This window comes from Somniosus microcephalus, chromosome 12 (assembly GCF_052327205.1).
Source record: "Somniosus microcephalus isolate GS21.2 chromosome 12, FLI_Smic_1.0, whole genome shotgun sequence".
Taxonomy (NCBI): Eukaryota; Metazoa; Chordata; class Chondrichthyes; order Squaliformes; family Somniosidae; genus Somniosus; species Somniosus microcephalus.
The window spans coordinates 10,055,550-10,069,970 of NC_140998.1; the positions used below are offsets into that span (position 1 = coordinate 10,055,550).

The window sequence follows — 14,421 nt, forward strand, 5'->3', positions numbered from 1 at the left end:
ACTCTGTGCACCAACTGAGAGCTTATAACTACCCGGAAAAACTGAACAGGCCTGGAGCTCTTTTCTCTAGAAGAGAGAAGGCTGAGGTCTAATAGAGGTCTTTAAAATTATGAAGGGGTTACATAGAAACATAGAAGATAGGAGCAGGAGTGGGCCACTCGGCCCCTTGAGCCTGCTCCGCTATTCAATGTGATCATGGCTGATCATCCAAATTCAGTACCCTGTCCCTGCCTTCTCCCCATATCCCTTGATCCCTTTAGCCTTAAGAAATATATCTAACTCCTTCTTGAATATATTTAATGAATTGGCCTCTACTGCCTTCTGTGGTAGAGAATTCCACAGGTTCCCCACTCTCTTGGTGAAGAAATTCCTCCTCATCTCTGTCCTAAATGGCTTACCCCTTATCCTTAGACTGTGACCCCTGGTTCTGGACTCCCCCGCCATCGGGAACATCCTTCCTGCATCTAGTCTGTCCAGTCCTGTTAGAATTTCATAAGTTTGATAGGATAGGCGTAGAGAAAATGTTTCCACTTGTGGGGGAGACCAGAACTAGGAGCCATAAATATAAGACAGTCACTAATAAATCAAATGGGGAATTCAGGAGAAACTTCTTTCCCCAGAGAGTGGTGAGAATGTGGGACTCGCTCCCACAGGGAGTGGTTGAAGCGAATAGTATCGATGCATTTAAGGGGAAGCTGGATAAACACATGAGGGAGAAAGGGACGTTTTGCTGCGTTAAATGTGCTACATAAATGTAAGTTGTTGTTGATCTGATAGGGTGAGATGAAGTACGGTGGGAGGAGGCTCGTGTGGAGCATAAACACCGGCACAGACACGTTGGGCCGAGTGTTTCTGTGCTGCACTTTCTATATAACTGAGCCTCCCTCACCTTTTTACGAAGGCAGTGTATGGGGAAGGTGGCTGGGTGGTCCAGTAAGTTTTATAATTTGCCTCTGGGTCCGGCGGATTTGAAACCAGGCGAGCCTGCTTGGGGCAAAGGTTTCCTGTTTGCCTGTAATGAGCTTGGGTAGTGCACAAAGCTGGCACCAAATTGGCAGTCTCCTACCTTCCGGGATGGTTAGTGCAGGAAATGGCAATTAGTAAAGGGATGGGCTGAGGCATATTGATGGGACAGAGTAGAGGGAGCTTTACTCTGTATTGGGCACTGGTTTGTGTTCTTCCCTTTGAGCACAAAATTCACTTTTTTTAAATGTCGATAAACAGTAAGTATATAAGCACCTGTCTAATTAAAAGCCAGAAGCATACGATCACAATGGAAAGTTCAGGCATAATAACTTGAAAGATATTTTTATTACTAATTCAGGACTTTCTGCACACCCTCCTCCCCACAACCGAAATGTGCAACGTGGGTTAAAGGCTGCTTGTTCTCAAAATGGTGAATTCCTGATCTCTGTTGGGGGCGGGTGGAGGGGGGGGGGGCGGGGGTGAAAGTGGGGGCAGGTTCCCCTCCCAACCCATCCAACAGGGGAGAGGCAATCGGGAGGCGGAGTTAGCCCTGGGCTGCAGTTGTTCACCACCTAGCGGTGAGACCTGGTTCAAGGTCATTTCCCATCCGTAAAATAGTTGTAACTTTTTTTCTCCCTGCCCCTTTCTGCTGAGTGCCAGCTCTCTTGCACGGCCTCCTTTATAACGTAGCGAGCCAGGATTATGTGCTGGGCACCGCATCAGTCATCGGTGTGGGTGGGCATTTTATCAGTTTGCCTGTGCTGTTTATCAGGGCTAGAGTTGGCTTCGATTAACTGTTTGGCCATTGGGGGGCCAGAAATGCCATTGCTTCGAGGTTGATGGGTGGGGTGGGGTGAGCGAGGGAGGAGTAGAGACATGGCCGGAGAACGTCATACAAGCCAGGGGAGCTGAGGTCTCGCCAGAGGTAGTTCAGCACCTCCTTCACCTGATCACTGGCCACAAGTGCGGTCAATCTGTGAGCGCTGACCACAAGTGCGGTCAATCTGTGAGCGCTGACCACAAGTGCGGTCAATCTGTGAGCGCTGACAACAAGTGCGGTCAATCTGTGAGCGCTGACCACAAGTGCGGTCAATCTGTGAGCGCTGACCACAAGTGCGGTTAATCTGTGAGCGCTGACCACAAGTGCGGTCAATCTGTGAGCGCTGACCACAAGTGCGGTCAATCTGTGAGCGCTGACCACAAGTGCGGTCAATCTGTGAGCGCTGACCACAAGTGCGGTCAATCTGTGAGCGCTGACCACAAGTGCGGTCAATCTGTGAGCGCTGACCACAAGTGCGGTCAATCTGTGAGCGCTGACCACAAGTGCGGTCAATCTGTGAGCGCTGACCACAAGTGCGGTCAGTCTGTGAGCGCTGACCACAAGTGCGGTCAGTCTGTGAGCGCTGACCACAAGTGCGGTCAGTCTGTGAGCGCTGACCACAAGTGCGGTCAATCTGTGAGCGCTGACCACAAGTGCGGTCAATCTGTGAGCGCTGACCACAAGTGCGGTCAATCTGTGAGCGCTGACCACAAGTGCGGTCAATCTGTGAGCGCTGACCACAAGTGCGGTCAATCTGTGAGCGCTGACCACAAGTGCGGTCAGTCTGTGAGCGCTGACCACAAGTGCGGTCAATCTGTGAGCGCTGACCACAAGTGCGGTCAATCTGTGAGCGCTGACCACAAGTGCGGTCAATCTGTGAGCGCTGACCACAAGTGCGGTCAATCTGTGAGCGCTGACCACAAGTGCGGTCAATCTGTGAGCGCTGACCACAAGTGCGGTCAATCTGTGAGCGCTGACCACAAGTGCGGTCAATCTGTGAGCGCTGACCACAAGTGCGGTCAATCTGTGAGCGCTGACCACAAGTGCGGTCAATCTGTGAGCGCTGACCACAAGTGCGGTCAATCTGTGAGCGCTGACCACAAGTGCGGTCAATCTGTGAGCGCTGACAACAAGTGCGGTCAATCTGTGAGCGCTGACCACAAGTGCGGTCAATCTGTGAGCGCTGACCACAAGTGCGGTCAGTCTGTGAACGCTGACCACAAGTGCGGTCAATCTGTGAGCGCTGACCACATGTGCGGTCAGTCTGTGAACGCTGACCACAAGTGCGGTCAGTCTGTGAACGCTGACCACAAGTGCGGTCAATCTGTGAACGCTGACCACAAGTGCGGTCAGTCTGTGAACGCTGACCACAAGTGCGGTCAGTCTGTGAGCGCTGACCACAAGTGCGGTCAATCTGTGAGCGCTGAAACGCAGCGTGAATCACAGCTGTCCATCCGGCCCCTCTGCCTAATTGTAAATGTTAGAAACTCCAGGGGAGGTTCCAGATTCCACACAGGCTTGGCACTGCTTATTTTTAGGTTATTGTGGTGGCTGTTCGCCAGAAGATGAGCGAGGAAGCAGCACTGCCTGGATGGATGCCTCTCTCTCATGGTGATTGCCCAGAATTTGCTTGACATCAGCAGTGTGGCTGGAAAATGCGTGTGTGTCATTTTTGCTGTGTTTGTCGTACCTGCGTGAGCACGGGACAGGCGATTAAACTGTTTGGGGGAACAAAGGGCGGCATTCTGAAAAAGAGGCCAGTGTGACTGCGGGCTCGGCAGTGGGTGTGAGAGCTGGTCCCCAACATTCTGTATTCCCCCCCCCCCCCCCCCCCCAAGCTCGATGGCTCAGTGGAGAGATGCACGATCGGTACGTGAGAGAGCTACACTGGCCACAAGGAAGCAGATTCCATCCCTAGTATACGCTGCATTAGCCGCTCGCAGCCTTTCGGTTCAAGGAGGAGAAAAACCGGCCCAGGAACCCAGTACTGATCACTCGCCAACTCCTAAATAACAACAGAAAATGCTGGGAAAACTCAGCAGGCCAGGCAACATCGGTGGAAAAAAATTAGAGTCGATGTTTCGGGTCGAACCCTTTTTCAAACTGGAAAGGAAATAAAATAGATCGAAGGCAGGGCTGCGATAGAACAAAAGAGACATTAAGAGGTATTCAAAACCAGACGAGATGGTAATAGGACAAGTGGAGACAAAAGACGGCAAGATTAGGTGTGAAGTGTACTGGCAGAAAGAGAGACAGCTGCCATGTGGGAGAGAGGGAAAAAAAAGGAAAGGGGGGGGTGGGGGAAACCCAAAACAAAGGGGTGGGGAAAAAAATAAGTAAAAATGTAATAGGGGCCGAGGTTATGATCTGAAATTGTTGAACTCGATATTGAGTCCGGAAGGCTGCAAAGTGCCTAATCGGAAGATGAGGTGCTCCAACTCCTGCTGGTCGTGCATGTGTGTATACCGGATCGGGTACACGGACGCGATGCCCCACCCCCCGCAGTCGAATAGCCCACCAACACTCATTGTCTAGGCTCACACACGATGCCTGGCTACTTGGGAGGGGATATTGGAAGGTGGCTGGCACCTGTTGAGCTGTGTCCCAGCCATAGCCAGCACCATTGGGAGAGGAGGGAGGAACGTTTAGGAAAGGCAGTAAAGCTTGCCAATGGCTTTAGAGTCCTGGGGCGATGGGGTGTGGGCAGTTTCCCACCCACTGAGCTCCTGTTCTTGGCTGAGCTGTGATAAAGAGGCAGAACTAATTCTCAGTCGGGTGGGGAAAATGAGAATTCTGCACTAGACCCTGGGACTGCAACAGTAAAAAGTAATGGAATACATTTTTGTGCAGTAGGTTAGTTGTTTGAATGCTGTTTGGATCATTAGATTGGGCACCATGTTGATGCATCAACGCTCTGCCACTGTGAGCTTCAAGGTTCTAGTCTGTGCCCACTGATTTCAACCTGCTCAATGTCCGAGGTGGCCCGTGCTGTCACAGCAGAGACCTGGCACTCTTCCTGTGTGAGGGAGAGTGACCGGCTTGGAGAACGGTTCATCACCGCTCTGCTGATGGGCAATTCTCTGACCAACTTGAGTGGAAATGGCAGCGGCCTGACAGCATGCCAAATGTCCTCTCTCCTGAAATCATGAATGGACATTGCCCAGGGGGAAAATATTTCAAAATAATCATTCTGCCATTCTGGTGTCATGTAGCACGTTTAATCTGCATGCGTGCACAGGGCTGTGAACTCCCACTTGTTTGGAGTCAGACTCACTCAATTTGGTTTCCATTTTAATGTAACTTGCTCCTTTTTTTAAAAAAAAAAGCTCTTCTCTATACATGTGAATGTGTCTAAAACCAGTCTCCTTGCGAGTATGGTTTGTGGGTGGTGGGGCGGTGTGTGTGTGGGTGGTGGGGCGGTGTGTGTGTGGGTGGTGGGGCGGTGTGGGTGGTGGGGTGGTGGGTGGGTGTGGGTGGTGGGGCGGTGTGGGGCGGTGTGGGTGGTGGGGCTGTGTGTGTGTGGGTGTGGGTGGTGGGGCGGTGTGGGTGGTGGGGCGGTGTGTGTGTGCGTGTGTGCGCGTGCGTGCGGTGGGGCGGTGTGTGTGGGTGGTGGGGCTGTGTGGGTTGTGTGGGTGTGGGTGGTGGGGCTGTCTGTGGGTGGGTGGGGCTGTGTGTGTGGGTGGTGGGGCTGTCTGGGTGGGTGGGGCTGTGTGGGTGTGTGTGTGGGTGGTGGGGCGGTGTGTGTGTGGGTGGGTGGGGCTGTGTGGGTGTGTGTGTGGGTGGTGGGGCGGTATGGGTGTGGGTGGTGGGGCTGTCTGTGGGTGGGTGGGGCTGTGGGTGTGTGTGGGTGGTGGGGTGGTGTGGTGGGGCGGTGTGTGTGTGGGTGGTGGGGCTGTCTGTGGGTGGGGCTGTGTGGGTGGTGGGGTGGTGTGTGTGTGGGTGGTGGGGCTGTGTGGGTGTGTGTGTGGGTGGTGGGGCGGTGTGGGTGGTGGGGCGGTGTGGGTGGTGGGGCGGTGTGGGTGTGTGTGTGGGTGGTGGGGCGGTGTGGGTGGTGGGGCGGTGTGTGTGTGGGTGGTGGGGCTGTCTGTGGGTGGGTGGGGCTGTGGGTGGTGGGGCGGTGTGGGTGGTGGGGCTGTGTGGGTGTGTGTGTGGGTGGTGGGGCGGTGTGGGTGGTGGGGCGGTGTGGGTGGTGGGGCTGTGTGGGTGTGTGTGTGGGTGGTGGGGCGGTGTGGGTGGTGGGGCGGTGTGTGTGTGGGTGGTGGGGCTGTCTGTGGGTGGGTGGGGCTGTGCGTGTGGGTGGTGGGGCGGTGTGGGTGGTGGGGCTGTGTGTGTGTGGGGCTGTCGTGTGTGTTTGTGGGTCTGTGTGTGTGTGGCTGTATCTGTTTGTGTGTGTGTGTGGCTGTATCTGTGTGTGTGTGTGGCTGTATCTGTGTGTGTGTGTGGCTGTATCTGTGTGTGTGTGTGGCTGTATCTGTTTGTGTGTGTGGCTGTATCTGTTTGTGTGTGTGGCTGTATCTGTGTGTGTGGCTGTATCTGTGTGTGTGGCTGTATCTGTGTGTGTGGCTGTATCTGTGTGTGGCTGTATCTGTGTGTGTGGCTGTATCTGTGTGTGTGGCTGTATCTGTGTGTGTGGCTGTATCTGTGTGTGTGGCTGTATCTGTTTGTGTGTGTGGCTGTATCTGTTTGTGTGTGGCTGTATCTGTTTGTGTGTGTGTGTGGCTGTATCTGTTTGTGTGTGTGTGTGGCTGTATCTGTGTGTGTGTGTGTGGCTGTATCTGTGTGTGTGTGTGTATGTCTGTATCTGTTCGTGTGTGTGGCTGTATCTGTGTGTGTGGCTGTATCTGTGTGTGTGGCTGTATCTGTGTGTGTGTGGCTGTATCTGTGTGTGTGTGGCTGTATCTGTGTGTGTGGCTGTATCTGTGTGTGTGGCTGTATCTGTGTGTGTGGCTGTATCTGTGTGTGTGGCTGTATCTGTGTGTGTGGCTGTATCTGTGTGTGTGGCTGTATCTGTGTGTGTGGCTGTATCTGTTTGTGTGGCTGTATCTGTGTGTGTGGCTGTATCTGTTTGTGTGTGTGTATGTCTGTATCTGTGTGTGTGGCTGTATCTGTTTGTGTGTATGTCTGTATCTGTGTGTGTGTGTGTGTGGCTGTATCTGTTTGTGTGTGTGGCTGTATCTGTTTGTGTGTGTGGCTGTATCTGTTTGTGTGTGTGTGTGGCTGTATCTGTTTGTGTGTGTGTGTGGCTGTATCTGTGTTTGTGTGTGTGTATGTCTGTATCTGTTCGTGTGTGTGGCTGTATCTGTGTGTGTGTCAATGAGGTTTCCCCTCCAGTCTTTGGGAAATGAATTTTGATGTTGTGTTTTCCCAGCTCTCCTGGTTGCTGCCAGAATGCACGATTTCAGACGGACAGTTAAAGAGGTCATTCGCGTGGTCAAAGTCTGCGAGTCAACTCTCAGGAAAAGGTGAATGTGAATGCTTGATGCAGATTATTTTTTGGCCTTACTTTCTTCTCTCTTCTCCTGAAAGTGTTGACTCTGCCTGGGGTGCGGGTTCCACAGGAATCCGCCGTCCTCTGGTATCTCGCTCGTTCTTCATGTGTCAACCTACACAGGCTGTTCAACCAGGGAGGGCATCGCACTCGAGCCCAATTCTGTCCTCACCCAATGTGACCATGCACTCCCTCGCGCACCCTCGTGCACGTGCATACGCCCACTACTGGTACGTGATCGGGAGGGGGAGCCCTAGCTGACTCCTCACCCTCCTGTCCGGTCTGTGTGGCTCAACATCCTCGGATGATTTACCCACTGTATCATTGGGTAATTTGTCAGAAATGGTGCTGAGAATTTTTTCTTTAATTGAAATGCCGGTCTCCTGATGGGCTAAGCTGATACATTTGATGCCCAGTGTGGCAACGAGCCAGACAGATCTAGAAGGTCAGCTTAACCTTAGTCTGTGACCAGTGAGCTGGCCTCAGACAGAGTAGCAGTGAGGATGCTGCAGATGACCTCAGTGACCCTGGACTTGGGAGGGGGACATTAAGCCAGGATTCTCGATCATAATCATTAACCAACGACTGCTCTTGAAAGTAGAGGAACAGAGGGACCTTGGAGTGCATGTCCACAGATCCCTGAAGGTAGCAGGACAGGTAGATAAGGTGGTTAAGAAGACATACGGGATACTTTCCTTTATTAGCCGAGGCGCAGAATATAAGAGCAGGGAGGTTATGCTAGAACTGTATAAAACACTAGTTAGGCCACAGCTAGAGTACTGCGTGCAGTTCTGGTCACCACATTACAGGAAAGATGTGATTGCACTAGAGAGGGTACAGAGGAGATTTATGAGGATGTTGCCAGGACCGGAGAATTTTAGCTATGAGGAAAGATTGGATAGGCTGGGGTTGTTTTCTTTGGAGCAGAGGAGGCTGAGGGGAGATTTAATTGAGGTGTATAAAATTATGAGGGGCCTAGAGAGAGTGGATAGGAAGGACCTATTTCCCTTAGCAGAGGGGTCAAAAACCAGGGGGCACAGATTTAAAGTAATTAGTAGAAGGATTAGAGGGGATTTGAGGAGGGCAGTGGGGATCTGGAACTCTCTGCCTGAAAGGGTGGTAGAGGCAGAAACCCTCATCACATTTAAAAAGTACTTGGATGTACACTGGAAGTGCCGTAACCTACAGGGCTACGGACCAAGAGCTGGAAAGTGGGATTAGGCTGGAGAGCTTTTTTTCAACCGGCACAGACACGATGGGCCGAATGGCCTCCTTCTGTGCTGTAAAGTTCTATGATTCTATAAAGTGTATGTGTGGGGTGGTCGGGGCGATCAGACTGGAATGTGTTGCATTCCTGGTCAAATAGCCTGATGACAATCACTGCCCGGGCTCACACTTGGGCGTGATACTGGGCGGTGTGGCAGGTTTTGAAGCTGTACTCCAACAAAGGTCAGCGCCTGGATTTGAACAGTTAGTCTGGTTTTTTGAGTGAGCCGTCCAGAAATTTCCAAACCATAAACTGGACACCAGAGATCAGTTTTGTTTTCCTCTGCTCACCTTTGTGTTGTTCCTTTGGTGACGTTCAATTCAATTTTATTTGCCATATGTAACTAGTACAATGGAATGCTTCCTCCCCGTCGGGACACGTCAGCTATTCTTACAGCGCCGTGTTCAGAAAGTCAATTCTTTGGCATCCAGTGGCAGTGGGAGCACGATGTCCCTCAGCCGCTCCGTCCTCCTCGTCACCGCGGCCTCCTCCTCACTGTTGCCGGCTCGGCTCCACGTGTGGTGGCCTGCTTCTCCCGCTCACCCTCTGGCCACCATTCCCGGCTCCCCTCCTCCCAGTCTGACTGCGAGTCGTCGTGGCTGCTGCTCGATGCGCTGCGCTGCCTCCGCCCGACTCGCCGAACACATCCTCCGGTCGCCGCGGCCTCCACCTCACCATCGCCGGCTCCACGGTCCGACGGCCCAGGCCTGCTTCTCCCGCTTCCGGTCCGTTCAAAGGTTTCTTTGATGCATTGTATTCTGTCCAGCAGCAAAGCAAAAGTTCAAACTCATGCCATGATTCCCATCCCTTTCCCTGCTCCCTGTCCAGGTTTAGACTTTGCAGAAGGTGCCCACCCCAACAGAGACTATTGCCTGCTGATCTATCACAGCTCAGGCTGCCTATTACATGGGCAGGGGAATGAAGCCCTTGTGTGTAAAGTTGGTGAGCGTAACACTGAGGAACGGAGGGAAGTTGCATTTATATAGCGCCTTTCGCGATCTCAGGACGTCCAAAGGTTTATTGAAGTGTACTAAAAGAGCTGAGGCGTGCTTCCCAGTGTCCTGGCCAACATTTATCCAACAGCTAAACAGATTATCTGGTCAATATCACATTGCTGTTTGTGGGAGCTTGCTGTGCGCAATTTGGCTGCTGCGTTTCCTACATTACAACAGTGACGCCACTTCAAAAGTGCTTCATTGGCTCTGAAGCGCTTTGGGACGTCCTGAGGTCATGAAAGGCGTTATAGAAATGCAAGTCTTTCTTTATGATAAATATATATGTCCTGTCTGAAGCCAGAGAGATGATAGTTCAGCACTCGATCCCTCCAGTATCTATATCTTCCTGTAAAGTGAGAGCGCTCACTGTGGTGTGGAACAGATGTGTTTTCCTTGAGGGCAATTCTTAAACGTTCTTTTTGACACCAATCGATGTTTTTTTTTTAAGTAGCCTCCAGTATTTGATAGGAAATCCCTTTTTTCTTCCATGCATGTTGGGGGAGAGGTTGTGAAGCATGTGAGTAAATGCCTTTTTAATAGGTCCCTGTGGAATACTGCAGCTGGTTAAAAACCTGTCAAAAATACATGAGGCCGGAAGAGTTTGTGTTCGATCGAAGGTTCCCTTCTAACAGCATAATGCATCGCGTTTTAATACCGATGCATTTCATTATTTGTTTATTTTCCCATGTTCTGTCCTAACCTCTTGAAGGCATGTCTCTTGCTGGGGTGCAGTTCCACTGATGCTTGCACCAAAGGACCATTCTTCCTGCGGGAGCCTATTCCGAGTGTTTGACGACGGACGATGTCACAGTCCAGCTGGCTTTTTAGTGATGTTGGTTGGGGGGATACCGGGGAGGACTCCCCTGCTCCTCTTTTAGTACACTTCAAAAAAAAAAAAAAAAACATTGGGACACCCTGAGGTCGTGAAAGACGCTATATAAATGCAACCTCCCACCCTTCCTCAGCACTACACTCACCGACTTTACACACAAATGCTTCATTCCCCTGCCCATGTAATAGGCAGCCTGCACCCTGAGCTGTAGATAGATCAGCAGACAGTAGTCCCTGTTGGGGTGGGCATCTTTTGCAAAGTCCATTCCTCACCCAATGCCCACATACGTGCAGGGGCCACTGGACGATGACAATGACCAGAACTGGGAACTGGCCACTGAGGCTATCTGGAGCCTTTCACATCCCAAAACGCTTCCACAGCCAATGAAGTACTTTTGAAGTGTAGTCACTGTTGTAATGTAGGAAACGCGGCAGCCAATTTGCGCACAGCAAACTCCCACAAGAAGAAAATGCCCGGGTAATCTGTTTTTTAGCGACATTGGTTGAGAGATAAATATTGGCCAGGACACTGGGGAGAACTCCTCTGCCGTGGGATCTTTAACGTCCCATCTGAAAGACCTCGAATTTCCGAAAACCTCAGAGAGAAGGAGGAGGAACAATTGTTGAAATTTGCCCTGGCTCTTTGAGCCTACCTTTGAGCGCCTCTGTCGAGCCCTGATCTATTTTTTATTTACTCATTCTCGTGCTGTAGCATCGCTGGCAAGGCCGGAACTTACTGCTTATCCCTAGTTGCCCTGAGATGGTGACGGCCTTGTTCTTAAACCGCAGCAGTCCGTGTTGTACTGTACAATTGAGTGTCTTGCAAGGCCACTTCAGATGGCAGTCGAGTCAACCGCATATAGGCCCAGACTGGGTAAGGACAGCAGGTTTACTTCCCTAAAGGACATTAGTGAACCAGTTGAGCTTTTATAACAATCTGACAGCTTCACTTTTACTGATACCAGCTTTTTATTTCCAGATTTTTAAAACTGCATTCAAATTCTCAACCTGCTACGGTAGGATTTGAACTCACGTTCTCTGGCTTACTAGTCCAGTACCATAACCACGACACTACCGTACCCATCTTTCGATCTCTCACTTTCATATAGATGTGGTGTGGAGATGCTGGAGTTGGACTGGGGTGGACAAATGTAAGAAGTCACACAACACCAGGTTATAGTCCAACAGCTTTATTTGAAATCACAAGCTTTCGGAGTGCTGCTCCTTCGTCAGGTGAAGTGGAGAAATGCATAAAGACACAGCTTATATAGTCAGAGAATAATGTCAGATGTTTACAGGTAATCTTTCCAACTGCCATTTATCACACCTCGGCAGAGAGATAATCACAGCAATCAAAGGTGACTGACCTGTGATTTCAAATAAAGCTGTTGGACTATAACCTGGTGTTGTGTGACTTCTTACTTTTCATATCGATGCATTGATTTTTGTTCTGTTTGTTTGTGTTCTTTCGATTGTCATTTCTATCTGTGTAAAAGAAAGAACTTGTATTTATACAGCACCTTATCACATCCTCAGGTCGTCTCCAAGTACTCTGCAATCAATGAGCAGTGCTCGCTGCGGTTTTGGAGGCACCGCTGACAATGCAATACTGCATTGGAGTAACAGCCTAGAGTATGCACTGAAGTCCTGCAGTGGGGCTTGAACCCAGGAATCTCAGTCGTGTTACCACTGAGCCAAGGCTGGCAAAGCAGTTTTTAAATCATAAAAATACATATTTGTCCTGGTAGCTTAGAAAGGAATTTTGGATTGGAAATGAGAAGTTTTAAAAATTCTCATTTTCAAGCAGTTACTGTATGGAATGTAAAAAGGGTTATCTCCATTTGTGCAGGAGAATATTTTATTTTAAATAGATTATTTGCCTGAAGCTTCCTTATCGGGACTTTCTGTCGAGCTTGAAATAACATGATACAGTTTATGGGTTTTCATGATCAGAATTTAACAGGTCAGATTCCTTCAGCCTTGTTTGGCAGAGTTTACAGTGGATGTAATGCAAATAGAGAAAGGGGATATAATTATATATATATGTATGTATATATTTTTTATATATATATATATGTGGGTCCATGAGCTGTACAAATACCGTATCCCTTGTTGGCCTTGGGGGCAGTGGTAACGCAGTGAAACAAAGACAGATGCGAGCATCCTGTTGAGGTCCGATTAGTTTATGTAGGTAATAAATTTTGGCATTGAAGGTAGTGATTTTGGAGCCACTTGCACTGTCCTCTGTGCCTGTTCCAATAATCTACACAAGTCTCGTAGGCTTGGTCTGGTCACGGGCCTGCCTTCATTTTCGGAAACCTTTAAAAAATAACATGCTCCTTAAAACCTACCTCTTTGATCAAGCCTTTGGTCACCTGTCCTAACAAAGAGAGACTTTCTGTAGCGCCTTTCATCACCTCAGGATGTCCCAAAGCACTTTACAGCCAATGAAGTACTTTAGAAGTGTAGTCACTGCTGTAATGTAGGAAACGCAGCAGCCAAATTGCGCACAGCAAGCTCCCACAAACAGCAATGTGATAATGACCAGATCATCTGTTTTTTAGCGATGTTGGCTGAGGGGTAACTATTGATCAGGACACCAGGGAGAACTCCTCTGCTCTTCTTCAAAATGGTGGCTGTGGGATCTTTTATGTCCGTCCGAGGGGGCAGCTGGGGACTCGGTTTTACGTCTCATCTGAAAGCTGGCACATCCAACGGTGCAGCATTCCCTCAGTACTGCACTGGCGTATCAGCCTTGGCTCCTGATGTGGCGCGGTATCAGTGTTTGTCTGATCACGCTCCTGTGAAGCGCCTGGGAACGTTTGACAACATTAAAGGCGCTATAGAAATGCAAGTTGTTGTTGGGGTATTTGTTACGTTGTGCGATTTGTCCTCCAGCGATGCTGGAGAGCTGCTCCTTTATCTCAATGACAGAATTATAGAGCCACAAAAGTGTGATTTTTAGCAGCGTAAATATGGGGAGCCAGCACATGGATTTCATTCTCACTGGGGTACGGGTCCCCTCCCCTCCTGAAGGTGCTGACTCTCACTGGGGTACAGGACCCTCCTCTCCTGAAGGTGCTGACTCTCACTGGGGTACGGGTTCCCTCCTCTCCTGAAGGTGCTGACTCTCACTGGGGTACGGGTCCCTTCGTCTCCTAAGTTGCTGACTCTCACTGGGGTACGGGTCCCCTCCTCTCCTGAAGGTGCTGACTCTCACTGGGGTACGGGTCCCCCCCTCTCCTGAAGGCGCTGACTCTCACTGGAGTACGGGTGCTCTCCTCTCCTGAAGGTGCTGACTCTCACTGGGGTACGGGTCCCCTCCTCTCCTGAAGGTGCTGACTCTCACTGGGGTACGGGTCCCCTCCTCTCCTGAAGGTGCTGACTCTCACTGGGGTACGTGTCCCCTCCTCTCCTGAAGGTGCTGACTCTCACTGGGGTACGGGTCCCCTCCTCTCCTGAAGGTGCTGACTCTCACTGGGGTACTGGTGCTCTCCTCTCCTGAAGGTGCTGACTCTCACTGGGGTACGGGTGCTCTCCTCTCCTGAAGGTGCTGACTCTCACTGGGGTACGGGTGCTCTCCTCTCCTGAAGGTGCTGACTCTCACTGGGGTACGGCTCCCACAGGCTCCAGTCGCCTTCAGGTTCTTCACCCAAGTTATTCACGCATGAGCCTAGAGATTGAATGTCGACAGGCTACTTGACTGTAAAAAGCATGATTATAATCAGATCCCAACCCTATCTTTACACACACACTGTTCTGAGCCGTGATTGCTGGACTGCATTTGGGAGCGGGGACGTATGAAAGCGCGCAGTTAGAAAGGACATTCAGCCCATCGCACCCATTCTTCCCTTTCAGGAACTCTGTCCCACCCATTTAACCTTGAGGGGAAAGCTGTGCTCAGAAATATATTTACAGCACTTAATATTTGATAAATTAATCAAAGTCTGTGGGTGATCTGCAGATATCCAGTTTTATTTCAATTTTCCTTCTCGTTCCAAATGTAGCTGTGTTTATATACCTCATTGAGACAGATCCTAATAGCAATGCCAGT

The 14,421-nt window shown here is 50.5% G+C and overlaps 1 protein-coding gene across 2 annotated transcripts in view; it reads left to right on the top strand.

Moving 5' to 3' along the window:
- The window catches only part of brf1b (BRF1 general transcription factor IIIB subunit b), a 465,668-nt gene that overhangs the window by 225,491 nt on the left and 225,756 nt on the right, over nucleotides 1-14,421 (top strand). For both annotated transcript variants that reach the window (XM_086002586.1, XM_086002587.1), the window contains one exon: nucleotides 7,155-7,248. In XM_086002586.1, coding sequence (XP_085858712.1) covers nucleotides 7,155-7,248 — 94 coding nt within the window. The remainder of the gene's footprint in view (nucleotides 1-7,154; nucleotides 7,249-14,421) is intronic.